The sequence below is a fragment of the Python bivittatus genome, unplaced genomic scaffold (assembly GCF_059951505.1).
Source record: "Python bivittatus isolate LINGU-HERP-01145 unplaced genomic scaffold, Pbiv_v1 ctg000850_np1212, whole genome shotgun sequence".
Lineage (NCBI taxonomy): Eukaryota > Metazoa > Chordata > Lepidosauria > Squamata > Pythonidae > Python > Python bivittatus.
In genome coordinates, this window is record NW_028277112.1 from 8,915,358 (window position 1) to 8,937,647 (window position 22,290).

The following is a 22,290-nucleotide window of genomic DNA, read 5'->3' on the forward strand; positions in this document are numbered from 1 at the left end:
CAATGAAGCTTGTATAACAGAGGTGTTATATGAGACCCCCAGGGTCATTCAAAACTGTCCGTGCCACTTCATTTTGTGCTAGTTGTAACTTCTGTATACTCTTCAAGATTAGCCCCACATACAGTGCAATGCAGTAATCCAACCGGGAGGTGACCAGGGCATGAATGTCTGTGCAGAGATCCTCCTGATTCAGGAAGGGGTGTAACTGACGCACAACGCAAAATTCCCTCTTTTTCCCTCTTTTTCCTAAATTCAGGTTCCAAACTGCTTTTTTCACAGACTATACATCTATGATTTCAACCTTGCAGGTAGTTAAATATCCATTCAGGAAAATATGCCCCATCACCCCAGTTAGGAAATATATTCTAGTTCTCTATAACAGCGAGCAATCAGTTTTACAAAGGTTGGTTATCTAGTAGCTATAGCACAACCTCTCTTCTTAAGTTTGAGTTTGTTAGCCTTTCAGAATAAAGACAGCTGAAGAGGTCATAAGAAAGAAATAAGGTTTTAGAAACCTTCTTGGGAGAACCATTCTAAAATATATCCAAGTGATATTTTTTTTTATATAGATATTTCTCTGTTTTTGTTTATGCTATCCTTTCCATGAAATGAAAAATCCACAGCATTCCCTTTTCTATAAAAGTATCTATCAGGAACCCTATTACGAGAGCAGCTTGGACTCATATAGAGGGAGCTGTTCATGTTCTTTAAACAAGTGGCACTGAAGCTACTAGAAACCAATGGTCAAGACTGAGTCACAACCAAAACCCATTACTCCTACCACTGGGTCTGTCTACTTTTGAAGTTCCTGTTTGATTAGGACAAGACAATTGCTGTATTCAAACTATTAAAGAATATAAGAAAAGAAAAAAAATATGAATTCAACTTCCAAGTAAATCATTATGCCAATAAGCAGTCATATAATTATTTTCATGAAGGACATACAACACTGTAGTCATGTTATCCCTGAGTAGAGAATCAAACATTCTTTTCTTGTGCTGTGCACATCTCTGTACAGGCTCACAAATCTCTTTATATTAAACCTATCTTTATATGTCAGCCTAGCTGGGTGGCTGCATCTAGCTGATATTGGCTGAATTCAAAAAAGTAGTCATCCAAAAATATCAAGCCTATAAGCTAAACTGGATCAAATGCATCCCAGAAGCCAGTAATGGCAAATCATTTCCAGGGGAATGACATAGAGATGATGATAAAGTTATCAGGTTGAGTTCAGTTTGAAGGGCACTTACTTTTTTATACATGTCAACTAAAGAGTCATCTTACTGAGCTCAGTGGGATTGACTCACTGGTAAGTGGATATAAGACTATGGTCCTTTATGGATTATCTATCTATCTATCTATCTATCTATCTATCTATCTATCTATCTATCTATCTATCTTTTCCTCTTACCAGGGAAACAGTTTCATTGAGCTCAGTAAGATGACTTACTATATATGTTCTAAAACTTCCTTGGTTCAAGCTATAGGTCTCTTCATCAAATCCCAAAACTGTTGCTTCTTGTTATGAAGGAAATCCTGTTCTCGGTTAATTCTATTTTCTTGTCATTAATTAGCCCAATCATAAAATATGCTCTCAAGTGAATATAGAAACACTTCCTTGACATCATAATTCATAGACTCCTACATTTTTTATCACTTTATGGGGCTGTTTATAGAATATACACAGTAGCTCTAGAATTTCCTCTAAGGCAGTGGTTCTTACCTTTTTGTGCCATGGAATCCTTTGAATGAAGTGAAACATGCAGACTACCACTTGGTAGATAGCAATGAAAGCTACATAAAAGACAGGGACTGTAATGTAACTATACCTACAAGATCAGAACTGTATAGGCAATGATTTTCCCTGTGACACTCCATGGAAAGGAAAGTTGGACTTCAAAGAGTATTGACATTTTTGAATGTTGGGGTTGGAGAAAACTCTAAAAAATACCATGGATAGATAAGAAAACAAATAGGTCATAGAACAAATCAATGCAGAGTTGTCACTTGAAGTACAAATGACCAGGCTGAAATTATGATATTTTGAACACATTATGTGAAGATCCAGCTCCCTAGGCAACTGGGAGGAAAGAGAAGAAAAAGATAATGCTGGGACAAGTGGAAGGAAAGAGAAGAAAATAATGACTAGAAGCAATGTGGATGGACTTGACTTAAAGTGACTTAAGTCACTTTTTGTGAGATGGGTGGTATTCAAATTTGAAATATAAAAATCAATCAATCAATCAATCAATCAATCAATCAATCAATCGGAGATGGGGCAGATCATTCCAGAGAAGGTCTGTCTATGTTGTCACTAGGAGTTAGCACCGATTTGATGGCCACAATCAATCAATCAATCAAATAATCATAGTTGCCTGGCTCTGCACAGTGATATTATAAAATATTGCAGATGGAGGGGGAGAAACAGATAACAGCTATCCAAGCATCAGTACATCTCTTTACAAAGCAACAATTCTAATGTGACAATTTCAGCATTAAGAGAGCTTGCAATGAAGCCAACACTTTTACAAATGAATGGAAAGGAGAAGAAATTTACATTCACTCTGCCAGGTGTTAGGGTAATAGGTCATTTTGAAAATTGACATGGTTAGCTTTGCTTCTTGCTTGTTCTGTATCCTATTCTGCCAATTAAGCATCTGAGCGAGTTACGTGTTAGTTCAAGCAGAGAACCAATGACCTGCCTTTCCATATTAGAAAGCATCTGTTTTTCTGTTCTGTCCTAATGTTCTCTGGGCAAGTTTCATGTTGTTCACAGCATGCTTTGGGGAATAGAGGTGGCCAGAGGGCAGTCTTTAAGGATCAACCTGGTATCTCTTTAGAGGAAGAAAATATGTTGAGGACCCAGTTATTACTAATATAGTTATGGGATGCTGGAGAATTATGTTCCTAGCAGTGTTAATAATTAATCTGTCAAATAAGATATTGCTTGTGCAAACCCATATAGAAAATTTGATTAAATTAAATTAGGAAGTTTGGGCATTAGAGGATACTATTAAATTGATATTGCTCATTTATACAGTTGGTCTGTGTTAGGCACCAGCAAAGCAATCTTGATGGATATGAAGGTACACAAACACCAGATTTTCCATTTCTGAAAAAGTTTGTTCTCATTTTATGCCAGCTTTGCATTATACAGAACTTCGTGGAATATTTTGGTTAAGGTTCTTTTTTTTTTAAATGCACTGGAAACTGGCAGAGAGAGCTTGATATGGTTCTACTAATTGTCTGCCTAATCTGAGATCAGATTTCAAATCACCTGAGAGTAATACACAAATGGGTGGTTTCCCCTTTTAGTGTTGATGAAGTGCGGGTATGTTGAGTACTTGTGGTTTCTTTCCACATGGTGGTTGTGTTTTACTGTATGCTGATATTAATTTATTGTGCTTTTAGTTTAGGAAGTCACCCAGACTTGTTTTAGAGTTGGACAACCTAGAAAGGCAAGAACCAAGCAAACAAATATGCCAGTAGGACCTGCCGTGAAATGAACCCTGCGCTCTCGTGTTTCCCCTGCTCCATTCTCCATTCCATTTTCCCTCCCCCACAGCTAGTCAGCATTGTATGGCTACGAGAAAACAATGTCATTGGGTGGTTTTTAGGGTACTGTGGTAGGTGTTGGACTTTCTTCTGTTGAAAACCGTAAGGTTTCTTTGTACTTGCTAATATAGCACCCTTCTCTTGCTTGAGCTATATAATAATGGACCTCATAGCCTAAGATAGGACTGCAAGTATTATTTTAGGCACTGATATGATTTCTGGTACTTGGTGTCCTTGCTTTCAACAATATGGCAGCCATATAATAAAGTCCAACTTCTCTTTCTCTCCCAACAATAACTTTATTGGCTTTGGGCCCAGCCTTTCTAATTCAGGCTTGCATGTCATCTTTTGGTACATCCTCGAACCCCTCATGAGAAAACATGATTAGGATGCAGAAGGTCTTACAGTACTTCAACTGTGGTATAATTAGATTTAGATTTCCTCCCATCAATTTCATAATTAAAGATACAGTATAATTGGAAAGCAGGTCAGTAATGCCCGTTGACAATGGTAGGTGCTCATTCAATTCAATTTACAAAGTAAATACAAGGGACAAAAAAATAGCACTAGTTCCTTAAAAAAGAAATTCATAGGTCTGCATGAGGCAGGAATCTTTGTTTTTTACATATACCATTGCTTTGCTACTTTCAAAGTATTTCAATTATTGGGCATTTATTTTAGGGTTTGGGACTAGGGAATGACTGCCCAATCTATAAATAATCCATGTTTATACAGTAATATGACTTCCAAACATAACAAGAAAGTTGTGTAGAAATTTCATTTATAAAATTAGCACAAGTGGGGAATAGGGCCTAATCTCTCATTATTCCTTACATCCATATACTAGCAGAGTAGTAAATATAGGCATACTCAGTTTAGTGAGTTAAGGATGTGGTAAACTTTACTGGGTGTAAAAGTTAAGCAAAAGTCTTCTAGAAGATTGGAGTATTAGGATAAGAGCTGTTTCAGAATGAAAGAAGAATACAAAGAAGCCTACCACAAACTTTCTTAACTCCACCTGGTTGCTAGGCTACTGGCACACAGAGCATTTAATTAGTTCTTCAATCTGAGAGACTCCACTGGTATATGATAGGGCTTTAAAAAAACATAACCCTTAACTGCATTCTTTCGATAAATGATTACTTGCCATTGCTATTCTAACACTGTCCTGTGGTTATGCTTTCCAGCACTTAAATGTGCAAAATTAATGAAAATATGACAATGCCAGTATATGAATTAGGTCCTATCAAATCATCTCTATATGAATAAGCAGCTCCAGAAGTTATGCCAGGAGATATATTATGCTAGAAGTAAATGAGCAGGCACAGTCAGCTTCCCTTTATGGAGGGGGCTTCATAGGGGAGGCCTTAAGGTAGGAATATTCCCACATTTTGTTAAATATACTGTAGTTGCTGTGCTTGAATGCTTAACTGTATAATGTCATAGCTATCAATAGGGATTTTAAAAAATGCTGCCTGAAAAATAAAATCATAAAAAGTTGTGGGGAACCACACTTACTTTTCTAAAAAATGAACAAGGTAGCCATAGGATCCTCTTAAAGGTCTGATCTTTTAAAAGCTTAGTGTTCTTACAGAAGCACAGGTTCTGTACAAAGAGGCTTATTCTATCTCACTATTTCCTGGAATGACCATGTACCCTTGGAGAACCATGTAACCACATGACAAAGTCAGCCTGGAAGCCCTAAAAAATGGAAGAAGACTCAGTGGGAAAAAACTCAGCCTGCTGATAAGTATAAAATGAAATGAAATAAAGAGAGCTCCTTTAGCCTCCTCTTTTATGTATATGAATAAGTACATATGTGTGTGTGCATGTGTGTGTGTATACTGTATATATATATCTCTGTGTGTGTGTGTGTGTGTGAACATTCTCTGTCTACTCTATCTAATTTGCCAAATAATCCTTAAAAACATTGGCCCTTAAAATTACCTTGCTGAAGGGGGCTGTAAAATGGAGTAGATTTTTGAAGAACCATGCATTCTTACCTTGACCTAGTTTACTGTGTTTCTTGTCAGACTTTTTCCTAGTCTAAGCTTTGCTATCACTGAATTTCATTATTATCATTACAGAATAATAGGTTGCAGCAGCGTAATGGATGCTTAAAAGAGAACAAGAAAAGCGAAAGAATAAACTTGTGTATATGTGGGTGTATACTGCAGAATCATTTTATTACTGCTTGCATGGTGACAAAATTGGCCTTGACATTTTGGTTATTAGACATCAAGGACATCCAGCATTCCAAACAAATGAAAATAAAAGTTGAAACTGTCCTTGCTAAAATAATTTGGGCTTTCATTGTTTTTATTCTTTTTTTAATGTGAGTTATGATTTTCATTGAACAGAACATAAATTACTGTGTTTTTCAATTAAACAAAACATATTTTTGCAGAGTCTAAAGGAGACAACATGCAACATCCTTCATTTTGCATTGCTGAGGTCTGACATCCATATATTCAGTTTGGTTCTTTGCTAACAAATCCCAGTACTGCTAGTGAGAAAGAAAGGAAAAAGGAATGAAGCAACAATTGGAATGGCACTACACTTATTTGGATTTTACTCTTCACTAAGCCTGAGGTTTTCAATACTCCATATTTTTGAAATGTTGCTCTAGTCTTCTAGGACCCTCTGTTTGGATTGACTCAACACACGAACTAGCCAATCATATTTTAAGCCACAAACAAACCAACTCTATTTTTGCCTAAAGTGTTCAGTGAACCCAGCTTAGGTGCTGGGTTATGAGAAACCTAGAATATCAAATTAATTGAGAAAGTTGTGGTTAAGTTAAACATCACTGTGCTGTGCAAAGGTAATGGTTCAAAGCTAGGTAACAGTGTTATTTATGGTTTTAAAAATTATTCATTATATTGATTCTTAAATGCTGACCAACTTACAATACATGTTCCTGCATATCTTAAGGCAGAACTCTAAAGTCAAATTCTTCTTCAAGTCAAATTCCTGGTAACTTTCTAAAGACATGTCCATGAAGTCTTCTTGGCAACACTTGGTTTTGCCCTTGCCTTCTAGGACTTTTTTCAGTTTTCAATAGCCTACAGCCTTGCATTTCCTGGTAATTTTTCATCCAAGTACTAACTTGATCCTACCCTGCATAATTTCTGAGAATAGGCTTTATCCCTTGTTTAAATTATAGAGCATTTGAGTCTTAAAATATCTAGGTTTTGCAATTAGGACATGCTAATGTAATCATTAAAGTTTTTTCTCCTGCTTTTCTATTTTAACAGTGCATCCCAGGTTGCTGTTCTTTTGCAATATTATAAAAACGATCTTACTTCAAGTTTGTATTCCTACCACAGATTGATGGACTTTTATTAACTTGATGTGCTGCATTATTTATGTAGAATGGTTGAACTGCTGTTTTTAGGTTACCTTTTGCTGTCAGGCAAAGTACAGCGTTATAGTGCAAGGGAAGCTAATATAGTGATTGGGATAATTTACAAAAATCATTCTACAGTAATGGCTTTTGAAATTGCTGGAAGACTAATGTTCTGTTCATCTTAATTTGTGGTCAAATTAGCATACAGCACCTAGATTGGAATTACATTCAGTTTTATTTCTACATAAAAATGTCAGAATAAAGAGACAGGTCAAGCTGCTGAAAAATCAACATAGAAAGACTTCAGAAACCATCCCAATAAAATACTTGCCATGCAAAAGTATCATTTACTTTGGTCCAAAAGTGGCAAAGCTGCAAGCATGTTCATGTTTAGAGGAGACTAACTGCTCCACACCAATCTCTCTAACAGACCTGTTAGGTCTGCAAATGGAGCTATTTCAAAATTAGATAAACTTGCCCAAACTAAATCTGGTCAGTGTGTACTTCTCACTAAAGGGAAAAGAGAAGAATTAAAATGAGATTATTTTATCTGGCTTAAATGAGTAATCATTATGTTCCTAATGGTAATGAAATGGAAATACTAGACTGAAATATTATATTCACAGAAATTAAATGACAAAAATATTATTAGTCCCCAAATAATTTGAGTGGGAACCAATGTTTTTGTTTGTTTTCAGTGCACAAGAAATGCACAACCATTTCTTGGTTGCCGATGACTGGATATAACCTAATATTAATTCTTAATACCAAATGGTATATCCATAACCACTATTTTAGGACTGATTTTGGACTGCAGATCTCATGTCTTAAATATATGCCTAATATTTGGACTTTTTTTCTTAAAAATGTGCCATCTTGTCTGATTATGATTTCTGAAGAACTCAAAAATACCATCCACTATGTTTTCCCCTTATGGACCAGCACAACCATAGTTGCTTCATAAGAAAATTATATTACATCATACTAATAGTCCAGGTAGATCAGAATTGTCAACACAGATTGCTAACATTTCAGCAGAATATCAGGCAGATGCTTCACCAAAGTTACCTTGATATATATAGAATTTAACTTGGGACTTTCTTAGGAAAAGCCTACATTCTGCCACCAAGATACACCCAAGATAATAATCCAGCTTTAAAACAGGGCTTATGGTTGACTTATTTGCAACAGCCTATTTGGACATAATTTCTTTTCAACCCACTTACATAGCCATTCAGGGTTTATTTCAGCTTGTCAGATAGAAAGGCTAAGTTAATCAATTAGTCCTAGGCTAGATACTCACAGCAAACAAAATATAAACTTGGATTTACCTTTTGGATAAGCATAAAGATTGTACAGATAGTACAAGTGGTTGAAGAAATGAGTCAGAAGATCCAAGATCAGCAACAAATCAGTTAAACATTATTCTGTACTGGTCTGCTCACAAATGAATGCTTTCATGTTTCTCTACTTCTACTAAGCATCCTGCACTAAGCATCAGCTAGAATAATCAAGGGCTAACTAGCCAGAAAATTGCTGATCAGTCCTGTGTCTCTTAGTATCTGGATCTGAAACTCTCTGCATTCATAAGGATGCTGGGTCATTGTTCATAACTTACTTAACACTGTCTTCAAAAAAAATTTAAAGTCTATCATGATTATTCAATAATTGAATATTCATGGCTGACTGAATCTGGAAAGCCCTTAAATACAATTTGCTATCAAATTGTTGTAAAGAATCTTATTTTAATTACTTTCATTGCTTTAATACAACTACCAAACCACCTTCCTCAACCCAGAACATATAATTAGGAAGAAGAAGGAAAAAAAGCAAGATAGGACAAACTAAATAAGAGACAGCAACATTTTATGTGTATAAAAGATAATTAACTCTTTTTTAAAAAATAAATTAAACCATGACCACATTGAATCATATTATCCAAGTTTTCCGTTGTACTGAAAAAAAGTATCCTGAAAGTGCATAATAAGTTAAGGGGACCACAAAATTGGCACACACACACAAAATAGTTTTATAATTACCATTCCTTATGAAAAGCCTAATCCTTTTTTAGCTCATCTCAATAGAAAACTAATATTTTAAACCATTATTCTATATTAAACTGCATATGAAATGCAACATTGTGTATTATTTTATAGTAAGAAATCCCATCACCAGTAACATTGGCGTAAACCAGGAGAGTTCTGAAGAGCGAAGCCTTTAAAAATGAAAGTTGATTCATCAAATGTAGTAACATGTAGAACAAGTTAGACTTCAATATCTCAAAATAAGTTGACCCTCAAGAGGCACAGATGAAAATTGAGAGAAGCATTTGTTTTTTTCTGTGAAATTTCACCAGCAGTCATTCACATTTTAAGACTGTTTCACTAATTTGAGTATGCACATTTAAATAAATGTTTATCTCTTCTCTTTAAAGAAGTGATGGCATTCATGTATGAGTATGCAGTTGTAGAAATTAAGAATGGCTATTATATAATAGGAGATTCCAGTTTAATCACTACAGTCCAAAAGATCATATGTTCCCATTGTAGCACGTGGATTGTTCGATGCAGTTGTGTGTTTTGCTAGGAACACACTTAGGAAAAATGCAATTTCATAGTAATAACTAACAACCACTTCCAGATTTACCCCAGTAACCTTTGGAACAGGTTTTCCAAACATATATGTTTCTAGGACAATTGCTATTTACTTAGCTATAAAGGAACAGCATTAAACTGGTTGCTGAAACTTGGCTGGTCTGTTTGAATATAGGGCTAGGCTTGAACATAAAGTCCAATTAACTTTATGTATGAGATGATTGGGGGAGGATCTTGATAAATATGCAGGAATACAAAGAAATCTGGGGCTTGAAAATAGTTTTATTTAACTTTGCTAAAATGTAAGACTTAGACACTAGGAATTCTGCTTTTCAATGCACACTTTCAAAGGGGTAAGAATTCTCCTTGAAATATATGATCTGTATGATCATATGGCATTATCTCAAGAGACTCAAAAAAGAAAAAAAAAATTCTGTTTGTTTCTGAACAGTTTGATACCATTTAGATTTATTGTGAATTTAAATACAAAGATACTCTTTGTTCAAATTTAAATTGTAGGATTCACTGCAGATAAGAATGTTTTTACAGAAGTCAGTTTATCCATTATCTATATTTACAGCATTTACCCTTAAGAACTGCATGACCATATCTGGATACTTCATTATCCCTTGATCAATCAATAAGCATTTCATGTTCGTAGCAAAACAGTACTCTGTCTAAAACAAAGATATTCAGAATTCTGTGTCAATAAATACTGAATTCTACAACCTGTAAACAAGCCTGCAAGAATTTCACTTGAATCAGAAATTTTAGGATTTAAATATATAAAAGATTTGATGTTTTTGATAAAGCAGAGGTGAAAATGATAACTCTGGTGACTGATTCTGATGAAACAAGAACTACTCAGCTTCAAAACTCTGATAAACAACCTGTAACACATGTGGCAAATATGGCCCCTCATACAGTCTTTATTGCAGAAATAATTTGTTTTTTAAACATTCCATAGCCTGTAGAAACTCTACTTTCCAATAGATTTGGAAAAATCTATTCATGACTTGCTATTTTCCTTTGCCTGAACGTTCTCATAGTTGTGACATATATGAAATCAACAATGCAGAACTATATTCTGAACTTATTACTGAAAGTGGAAAACCTTGAATGAAAGTTTAAGGCAAAAAAAAAAAAAATGATGATTTTTCTAGATCTTCTTCTACAGGCAGTTCAGACATGGAAACAATCAGTAACACTTGTCTAGCAACCAAATTAAAAGGGATTATGTCTGATATTATGTCTGTTTTTTTTTTTTTTTAGTTCCTGGATTCAGGAGTGAACTTTTTTTTCATGCAACTGGTGCTGAGAAATTTATTTTTGTGAGATTATCTGAACTGAAGGAATAGGAGTCTTTTTAATGCCTCCCCTACTTAACACTTTTAAAGGAGGTACACCAGTACTGTGGTTTCAGAATGCTCCAACTAGGAGTCCAAGCAGTACATTTTGCTTCAAATTTTGCTTTGATTTTTTCCCCTTTATCTTTGTTTCTCTCTTGCACATACCATTCTAGTTTTCCCCTTTTCCATTGTTATTTAATTTTATTTTATTTAAAAATATTTTTTCCATGTAGGTTTTTAATCTTGCAAAACGTATAACTTCCATTTTTCTCTTCCTTGACCTGCAAATATTAGCTTATGCATACATATTGGGGGTGGAGGAAGAGAGATTTTTTTTTAGATTTGTTTATGAGTGTTCATCCAATGTGATGCCTCTATTAATTTCATGGAATATAAAGGGCCTTAGATGTCTCCCCCCCCCCCCCCAAACACACACATTGGCAAATACTTGAAATTGCTTTTTTACAATAAACTCATATTCTTTTTCAAACATTCTGTATGGTGTCTTGTGAAATCAAGCAATGCTTTAAATAAATATACTGCCATTTCACAGTTTTCAGTAATCAGTTACTTCTTGCAATAACTCAAATGGCTTACAAAAGCACACACATTTTCAATTCCCAACCAACACATCTCTAATGTCACCTCAAGCTTTTCACTTTTCCTGTCTGTCTGTCTGTCTCTCTCTCTCTCAGTAAATACAATAAATATCCAAGTGGAAATCACATGTGCCTGTCTTATTGCTTGCTAACCATTGAGGCATTTGTTAAGCATTTCATTTATTCTCATGCATGCTATGACTTCTATTTCTATATTAACAAAATATGAATGTCACTTTGCAAAAACACACTTTTCCAAGGCATTTACAACATTCCAAAATCAGATAAGCAAAAATGTTGAATAATTAATATTCAAAATAATGAACAATATTTAAAGTATATAATATAAATAATAACAGAATAAAAGCAGTAAAGTATTTAAAATTTTCTAAGCAGCATATGGTTTAAAAATCACATTAAGTGATTAAAGGCCTATAAAAATAAAATTGTCTCAGTGTGATGATGGAAAGATAATAAGATTGGTGCCAGGTATAGTTGATTGACAATGGTATTTGAGAATCAGGTGGACTACCATTGAAAAAGCCAACTCTTTTTAAATTTTTATTTAGTTAGTTTATACATGAATAATTAACAAAACAATCTTTATTCTTAACAAATGATTAAAGAAAAATATATTTTTTTAAAAAAATAAAAGTACAACCTAAAAATGCAAATGTGGGACGCGGTAGCACAGGACTTAATGATGCTGGAGCTTGCTGGCCAGAAATGGTTGGCACTCCAGTGGTTCAAGCCTGCTCTGGATGACGGGGTGAGCTCCAATCGCTCATCCCAGCTTCTGCCAACCTAGCAGTTCGAAAGCAATTCCATCTGCAAGTAGATAAATAGGTACTCCCATTTCGGTGGGAGGAACCGGCGGCACTTGCACAGGAAAGCTGGAACTGGTGCTGGACCCGATTGGCGGAAAGAACAAACGCTGGACACTGGACGCAACTAACGCAATGGGTGAAAAGATCATCAGTGGAAGAAAGCCCGGATGAGCTGACTCCCTTGCGACCACTGCTGGCCACAATAGAATAGGGTTGCACTGTAGTTGTATTAGAATAGAGGTAATTGTAATTGTAATGGTTAAAGTGTACTTTGTGAACTGCCTAGAGTTGCCCACTGGGGAGATGGGTGGAGATAAATCCAAAATGTAAATGTAAATGTAAACTAAGAAGGAAAAGAAAAAAAATTCTACCTTATATTTTATACTTATCAATAATCACTAGTTTACTAATAAATTCACTGCTATAATATGAGCAATACAAGATATTATTGAAAGATATCACAACATCTCTGCCATAGTAACACACATTGTTGCATCATTTGACTAATAGAAAATATTGCCTTTTCCAAAACAGAATCACACATTTCCAACATTTGGAATAATATCACTTTTCCAGTCTTAATATAATTCTTTTAGCCACCCACCCCATGCATGATATAGCCATAATTCCTGATAAATAGTCAGATCCCAAAACTTTGATATAAAACTCAGTATTACATTAACATCTTTAACATTTAAAGATTTTCCCATAAATCTACTTATATATATTAATTCATTATTCCAAAAAGGTACTGGAAAAGCCCACTCTTAAGTAGGCACCTCCCATATCAGGTTCTACATGAAAAGATTGAGACTGATCTGCAGGTGGATTTAAAAATGACAGGCTACAAGAATGATATGGAAAAAAATGTTACACTGGACATAGCAAAGAAACTGGCTGATGTCTTAATAATTAAAAGGGGTATACAAATAACAAACCAAGAAAGTGATCTGGATCATTTTCCTATATTGGATTTGCAAAAGAGGCTTGTTAAAGCTTTGAAGAATTATGTGAGAAGGGACAAAGAAGAAAATGAAAAGAAATCAAGTTCTAGGGCATTATTTGAAGGAACTAAAGTTCAAGATTGCTAAAAGTAAAAGGAAGGAATATAATGTAGGATTATTTGATCATGGTTAAAATAGATATGTTGTTATCTCTGGTAGCCCTAGATGGGAAGAAGATGGGATCATTTGTTGTATTTTAAGACAAGGTGATAAGTTACTAAAATTGTTTATACTTGTTTTGATGAAGGGGGAAGTCATTTCTTTATATATTTCTTTTCTTTTTTCTTTACTATATTTTTCTTTTTTCTTTCTTTTCTATTTTTCTTTATTTTTTTTCTTTTTTGCACCTTCTATTTTTTTATTCTTTTAGTTTGCACTAGTTTTTGTTGTTGCAATTGTAATTTTTAATAAAAAAATCACTATAAAAAAGCTAAGTTATTGCAGAAGTGTGACGTGCTGATAGATGATGATGATGATGATGATGATGATGATGATGATGATGATGATGATGATGATGATGATGATGATGATAAGCCGCCCAACTCCCAGCAACTCTGGGCCGTTTACAATTGTTAAAAGCATTTAACAGCAAAAAACAATACAAAAAAGACAAAAACAGTCCCAGAAAAAAGAACAATGATGGCAAAGACAACAAACCCAGAGGGGAACAAAAAGGAAGAAAGGGGCATCAATTGTCCTTGCCACAACATAGTGCTCCCAGCATCTTATCTCACAAAAACTTATTTTAGCTCTCCTAACAATAATACAGGCAGCCAGTTAATAAAGCTGAGAGCATTTACTGCAGGTGGATGGAAGGTTAAGAACAATACAGTAATGAGAAGGAGGGTTCTTATTATTTAAATACTCACAAAGGTCCTCACAAGAGGTAGCTATCATGGACTATGATTAAAGCCAGAGCCTGGAGTAATGGAAGATGATACAGAAGGAGGAAGCCAAGCCAAGATTACAGGTTTTTTTCCTTCCAACAAGACACTTACCTAGCTCTCCTTTAGACAATGGCTCAGTTGTCTCAGTTGAAGACCCTACTGTTCTGTCTTCCCATGACTGGTCATTAGGGCCCAACTGTATGTTCACAACAGAGCCAGCCAAAACAGGAGTAAATTTAACCAAGGAACTTGCCTTCATGGAGGTTCTTATATACTGACATCAAATAAATCTCCCATAGAGGAGAACCAGACTAATCTGGGAGGTATGGGGACTGAGGATATAAATGATCCTCTGATTTCATGCCTAACAATTGGAAATTACCACTCTAATGAATCATTAATATTAGGTTTGCTAACATTAATGAATATATTTAGCAAACAACAACAGGATTTAAATAACCTTGTCTCCACTTGGGCATAGGAAATCTCTCAGCAGAGTATAAAGATTTACTACAAACATTGATAGAACTGATGCACAAGACATTAAATGGGAAAGATTATAAATTGCAAGACACTCCAGTGGAACACACACCAGCCACAGTAACCCACATACCATACCCTGAAGGAAAAGATATAGAATTAATAACTGGGAAACAGAAAAGAAAACTCCCTAAAGAAGGCATTAAACTAAGAAAGTTGGCTAATAGAAAGGGAATACAAGTTAAGAAATGCAGAAGAATAAAAAAAATAAAATAAAATAAAAAATGTGGAGTTTTATAGATCAACAAGGAAATTCAAGCCAAACAATCTGCTTCATATCATGGAAACTGAATGCAAAAAGGGAAAATGACCAGAAAAGTCTTTGAATAATTTAGCAAGAAAACAATGTGAGGACAGGGAGACCAAAGATAAGCAGACGTAACAAAACAATTACCCTAAACCTAGATGTTTGCAAATTCAATTTGATTTAAAATAGTATGTTGTTCATCTGATGCAATACTTAGATGTAATTGTTTATGTGCCACCAAGTTGTTTTCAACTCTTAGCAACCTGACCTCTCAACAAAAGATATAGACAGAGTTTCGTATCTATTTTATAACCACATCAGTGCCAGATCAAAGAGGACTTTTGAATCTACAGTTACAATTAGTTTGGTGATTTAGAGAAAGAGTTTGTTAAATAAATTCTCTGTAGGAGTATTATGTTTCTTCCAAAACTACATGCTCTGTGAAGTTTATAAAGATAACCTGAGCCAATTAACACTGGAAAATTGAAAATTGAGGGATTGAAGTTCCATATATATCACAAGTGGAGGATATATCCACTAGAAATAGATATGTTGTTATCTCTGGTAGCCCTAGATGGGAAGAAGATGGGATCATTTGTTGTATTTTAAGACAAGGTGATAAGTTACTAAAATTGTTTATACTTGTTTTGATGAAGGGGGAAGTCATTTCTTTATATATTTCTTTTCTTTTTTCTTTACTATATTTTTACTATTTCTTTTACTATACCACTTTACTACTTTTCTTTACTATACCACTAAGGATTGATTATGAATAGAAAGAAGGGAGCTAGGGAAAATCCTAACTGCGGAAGTAAACTTTCCAATAATATGTGTGGCTCAGAAGAAACAGCTCCACCAAAACAACATTCAGTAAAGACTCTTAACAATCATGAAGGGAGTTATATAAATGGACATAATCTGGAACAGACAGTGATTCATGTAATGTCATGAGATCTATTGCTAGTTGAGATGGATAAGACAGCAAAGATAAATAGCACAGGAGTTCATAAAACTACAGCAGATGTATACACAACAAAGCAAATAGACCTAAAATTGAACGCTGGATCCCTCAAGGAGGCCCAGGATGGAGCATATATTCACACCAAATATCTCTAGGGTTAAAAACCACTGTGTTCACAAAGACATTCAAGGAATTTTAAATTTAATAGAACAAGTGAAATGGTCAGAGGATGATTCAAATACATCAAAAGAAGAAAAGTCTAGAGGCTAGCACATATGCCATACTTCAACACAGCAACAACTTTTTAGGGGAAGTAGACAAAACAGTCCTCAGAATCCAAATTCAAAATGAAGTTAATCAACAGAGTTGACACAAAACAAATATAGATACATCCACAATTAAATGTGTATCCTAGAATATTGCTGGTTGGGCAGATAAATGTGTAGATGAGGACTCTTTTCATTTTCTACAAAATTATGATATGATTTTTCTCCAAGAAACTTGGTTGATAGGAAAGAATGTGACAGCATTAACTGGCTATATGTGCTTCTATAAAAAGCAAATGAGCTTAACTGCAATACTGTGATGGACTGGAATGGAGGAAGGGGGGTGAAAACGGCGCTCTCGTCTCCAGAGCTATGCTCTGGAGATAAGCAGAGGAAACTGGTGCATCCCTAAACATTCCAGAAGATAGTGAATAGCTGTGCCTGGGAACTAGTGGTCAGTCTGAGAAGATTTCTGTAAACAGGCGCTGGCTAATAAACCTTGCTGATTGAACCCGCATAGTCTCCAGGAGTTCTTTGGGCTAGGCCTGACATCAATCTTCTCAGACTCCTATTTACCTTCAAGTAGAAGGAGTAACATCATGGCTACAGATCCACAGGGAGCTAATCTGACCCCGAAAATGTTGGCGGCCACTTTGCTACAACATCAGCAGCAAGTGGATGCACAGATTAATAACCTGCAGACAGCAATGGGACAACTGATGCAGCAGGTCGGCCCGGGAGCCCAACAGCCACCACCAGCACCACCACCAGTGTTGTTACGTTCGCCTGGTAGCATGCCAGAGAAGTACGGAGGTGAGGTGGAACAGATGAGAACATTTCTAGCACAGTGTGAATTGTTCATGGATGGCAGACCGGGAGAATTTCCTACAGATCAAACAAGAGTGGCTTTTGTGATGAGTTTGTTGAAAGGCTCGGCGGCCAAGTGGGCCTTACCCCCCCATAGAGACTGTGATTGCACAATTGATTTGAAGCCAGGTGCTAAAATCCCAGCCAGAAGGCAATTCCCCATGTCTGCAAAAGAGTTGGCTGTTCTCAAGGATTATATAGAAGTAAATTTGAAGAAAGGATTTATCAGGCCATCAAAGTCTCCAGCCTCAGCCCCCACATTTTTTGTACCAAAGAAGCCAGACCCACAGACATTTGGAACTAACACCGGTGCGACTATTCCACTGCACACAGTTCATGATTACAAACAGTTGAATAAAGTGACTGTTAGGGATCATTATCCACTCCCACTGATTTCAGATCTTTTAGACTGGCTACAGAAGGCTCACATTTTTACAAAGCTAGATCTGAGAAATGCCTACAACCTTATTTGTGTGAAGGAAGGCCATGAATTTCTTACAGTTTTTGATTCCAGATATGGCAAATATGAGTACACGGTCATGCCGTTCGGGCTTTCCAATTGTGGAGCAGTGTTTTCTAGATTTATGAATCAGATTTTCTCTGAAATAATTGATTCTTGTGTGGTGATTTATTTGGATGACATCCTAATATACTATGGCGATGTCCAATCACACACAATGCATGTCAGAAATGTGTTACAGAGGCTGAGAGAAAATAAGCTTTTTGCCAAACCCGAGAAGTGTGCGTTTGATTTGCCACAATTGGACTATTTAGGTTTTAGAATTTCTACAGAGGGAATACAGATGGATCCAGCTAAAGTGCAAGCAGTGTTATCTTGGCATCCACCCCGTAATGTAAAGGATGTACAATGTTTTCTGGGATTTGCTAATTTTTATAGAAAGTTTATTCCCAACTTTGCGGAGCGAGTGAAGCCCCTCACGCAGTTATTGAAGAAAGGAAAAAAGTTTCTTTGGGCGGAGAAAGAGCAGGCAGCCTTCCAACAGTTGAAACAGCTTTTTGCATCTCAGCCACTGTTAATTCATCCCGACCCTTCAAAGCAGTTTGCTTTATGTACTGATGCATCTGATGTCACGATAGGAGCAGTTTTGTTGCAAGCAGAAGAAGCAGGTGTGAAGCGGTGGATACCGTGTGCCTTTTTCTCTCGCACGCTCTCCCCAGCAGAGAGAAATTATGACATTTTTAACAAAGAGTTACTTGCAGTTAAGGCAGCTTTCCAGGAATGGAGGCAATGGCTAGAGGGGGCTGTTTCCAGTGCAAGTGTGCACGGACCATAAAAACTTGGAAGCAATGCAAAACTCACGCTCACTCACTCCACGGCAAGTGAGATGGAGTCAGTTCTTTTCACGTTTTAATTTTTACATCACGTACGTTCTGGGGGCGCAAAATTTTATGCCTGATGCACTTTCTCGGAAACTGGAGTATGCTGCTGAGCAATCGCAGCCACAGCAAGCGACGATCCTGCAGCCTGGCAACTTTAAAGAATGGGACAGCACAAGAGAGAAGCTGGGAGCCAGTCAGCAGGCAGAAGATTTACTGGTAAGAATAAGGGAGCAGCTGGCACAGGACGCCTTTGCGAGGGGGCGGATGGATGACCTCCAGGGCACCCAGCAGGGCGAGGATTCCCCTTTTTCCATGGAAGGAGGATACCTCTATCACAAGGGAAAGTTATATGTTCCTCTGTCCTTGCGAGAAGAGGTGTTACAACTTTGCCAAGATAATGTAACAGCGGGACATGGAGGGGTATTTAAGACCCTGCACAGAACCTTAAGAGACTATTGGTGGCTTAAGATGGCGGCAAACATCAGAGATTACGTGGCATCTTGTCATGTGTGCAAATGAGCTAAGATTTTTCATGGGAAAACCGCGGGGCTGTTACAGCCTTTAGAGACTCCTCCCAAGCCTTGGCATATAGTTTCGATGGACTTTATTACTGATTTGCCTCCAGTGAAGGGCTATTCTTCAGTACTGGTGGTTGTGGACTTATTTACTAAGATGGCTCATTTTATACCATGCAAGGGTCTACCTTCTGCTCAAGCCACAGCACAATTGTTTTTGGATCATGTGTTCCGACTTAGAGGAATGGTGACTACATTAATAACGGACAGAGGCAGTCAATTCTCTTCTAAGTTCTGGAAAGCCCTTTTTGGACTGTTAAAAGTGTGCAGCCAGATCTCTTCAGCACACCATCCGGCTACCAATGGAGAGGCAGAGAGGACCCATCAGATGTTGCAACAGTATTTAAGGTGTTATACTACATACAGCCAGGATAATTGGCTTGAGTTAAGACCCTTGGCGGAATTCTCTTACAACAATTCAGTGCACTCTTCAATTGGGATGTCCCCGTTTCAAGCGCTCTATGGCTGGGCACCCCAGGTTTTACCATAGACTATCTCAGAGGGGGGAGTGCCAGGGGCAGCACATTTTTTGAAAGAACAGCAAGCAGCTCAGCAGCTATTGAGAGAGCAATTAGCAAAGGCTAAGCAAGCGTATAAGAGAAATGCTGATGCCCACAGACAAGCAGGTCCATTGATTTCAGTAGGAGACAGAGTCTGGTTGTCTACTAAGTTTCTAGCTTCCAACAGACCATCCAGAAAATTGAGTGAATGCTTTGTCGGGCCATATAAAGTCTTGCAGAAGGTGAATAACGTAGCCTTCCGATTGCAGTTGCCCTCATCCATGAAGGTTCATCCGGTTTTCCACCGCTCATTGTTAGTGAAAGAGGCTCCTCCAAGTCCCTTGAGAACGTGCACACTCCCACCTCCTCCAGTTGTAATCGAAGGAGAGGAGGAATACGAGGTAGAGGCAATTTTGGACTCTCATAGGAGGGGGAAAGGGACTCAGCATTTGATCCATTGGAAGGGATCAAAAGGGAACGAAACAGATCGTTCATGGGAGAATGCAAAGAATGTTCACGCCCCAGAGCTGGTCATTGACTTCCATAGGCGTTTTCCAAGCAAGCCGAAGCCTGGAGAGCTGTCTGGAACTTCAGCAGTTAATTTACAAGAAGAAGGAGGGGGCAGCGAACTGGAGGAAGGTTTGGTATGGAATGTGGGGGAGGAGCAGACTCGAGCTGGAAGCCCGCAGCCTTCCACTTCAGGCTGGCAGATGGTAGGAGGGAGGGGGGCCAATACTATTAATGTTGTAGATGTTTTTCAGGACCCAGCGGAAGAATGTATAGAGGAGGTGGCAAGTGCTGACGGACCATCCTTCTCGGACATGTGATCTCTCCCGCCCTTGCCAAGTTCCCCTGAGAACTCTGAGGGGGAGGATGAAGATGGAGGGAGGGGTGATGTGATGGACTGGAATGGAGGAAGGGGGGTGAAAACGGCGCTCTTGTCTCCAGAGCAACGCTCTGGAGATAAGCGGAGGAAGCTGGCGCATCCCTAAAAATTCCAGAAGATAGTGAATAGCTGTGCCTGGGAACTAGTGGTCAGTCTGAGAAGATTTCTGTAAACAGGCGCTGGCTAATAAACCTTGCTGATTGAACCTGCATGGTCTCCAGGAGTTCTTTGGGCTAGGCCTGACAAATACATATAGATGTGAGGGTAGAAGAAATTAAATTGGAAGTTATAATGTAGACAAAATTCAAATACTGAGGCTGAAATTGAAAGAGAAAATATTAATATGTGCCACCCAGATAACAGGTAAATTGGGATAAGCTAGAACAGGCATTAGCTGATATGTTATATCATTCCAAAAATACAGGTGGGGATTTTAATGCTAGAATTGGCCCAGGTTTGGAAATACTGAACTTAAAATATAAAGGATTTTTTTGAAATGGAGGCCATTTTGCCTCTAGGTCACATGTTACATGATAAGATTCAGAATAAGCATGGGCTAGAACTACTCAATTTAATGTACAAATTATGAATGGTCAGTTTATATGGATCACAATAGGATCCATTTGGGGTGGTTGTATACCTCAGCCAGCCACAAAGGGGGAACTGTTGTTGATTATATATTTATATCCCCCTCACTGAGCCCAATAATATATGTTTTAACATTATAGATCAGCCTGAGAGTGATCGCTAACCACTTGGCTTAGACTTAATAGTGGAAATGCAGAAACAATGTAGCACAAAAGAGTCATAATATAGTAGGCAATAGAACAAATCAGGAATGATTGAAGTGGACATCCCTTTTGGCCAAAACTGTAAGATCAGTTTTATATAGTTTGATAATGCTATAGCAGAGGATCACACTTATTCAAATTCTGGAAAACGCAACACTGAAAGTCTCAAGCGAGGGCTACCTGTATTCAGATAGTATTGTTTGGTTACCCATGGATTGGCATTCTAAGAATGAATTCAACTTCACAGAGATGATGGTTATAAGATAAAGCAATAAGGGTGAAATAATAAATAATATTATATAACTGGCAGCATCATTTTTTTTATGGCCACTCAGTCTTAGTCTTTTTTATTTTTTTCCTTTGGATAATATTGAGACAAAATTATGGTTGACAATAAACAATGACTCTGTTCAAAGCCATTTAATAGGCTGTTTTGATGCACAGAGCAATTTGTAAACTGTCAAAGTTCAGATCTGTTTATCCACAATTGAAACCATGCCACAACTGAAGCAGAAACATAGCCATGAATCTTGATTAAGGTACAAAGACACTGACTGATAAACAGGAGGACAAATGTGCTTTATAGTTCTTCTAACAAACAAATAAACAGTTGTTCCGGTTAATGGTTGATTTGTTTCAAAATGCAAAGGCTCCTGCAAGTTGGTTGGAGAGTTGCAAATTAATTGGTACCACATGCTGCTGGTTTCTGGGTTTATAACTGTATCTCTATAGCAGGCACCCTCCTCCCACTTTTTTTTTTTTAAAGGTAAATATTCAGTTTCCAACTTACCCTTTTTTGTACTCTAATATACAATATTTATAAAAGCTTTCATATATTTTGGATTTCAGTTTTTGGTCAGTTCTTTTTTCCCTTAAACACTATGCTCTAAATTAGTGTTTTTCAAACTTGACAACTTTAAGATGTGTAGACTTCAACACCCAGAATTCCCCAGCTAGCATGCTCTAAATGCTTGGATTTGCCTTGCTGTATAATATGTAACATACATGGAAGCCATTCTTGTTTAACTTTGGTCAACATTCTGTTATGAATATATGCTGTTAATTTTGCCATTATTGCATACGTTCCCAGTCTGATATCATTCGTAACATATCTCTTTTCCAGTGTTGTGCTAAGTTTATCCTTGCAGCCAT

At 36.9% G+C, this 22,290-nt stretch overlaps 1 protein-coding gene across 1 annotated transcript in view; it reads right to left on the minus strand.

Annotated features, from left to right (window-relative positions):
* The window catches only part of EDIL3 (EGF like and discoidin domains 3), a 191,010-nt gene extending 176,587 nt beyond the window's left edge, over positions 1-14,423 (minus strand). The window contains exon 1 of the mRNA XM_025167536.2: positions 14,276-14,423. Within this exon, the coding sequence (XP_025023304.1) occupies positions 14,276-14,423 (148 nt within the window). The remainder of the gene's footprint in view (positions 1-14,275) is intronic.
* Between the last annotated feature and the right edge of the window lie 7,867 nt (positions 14,424-22,290).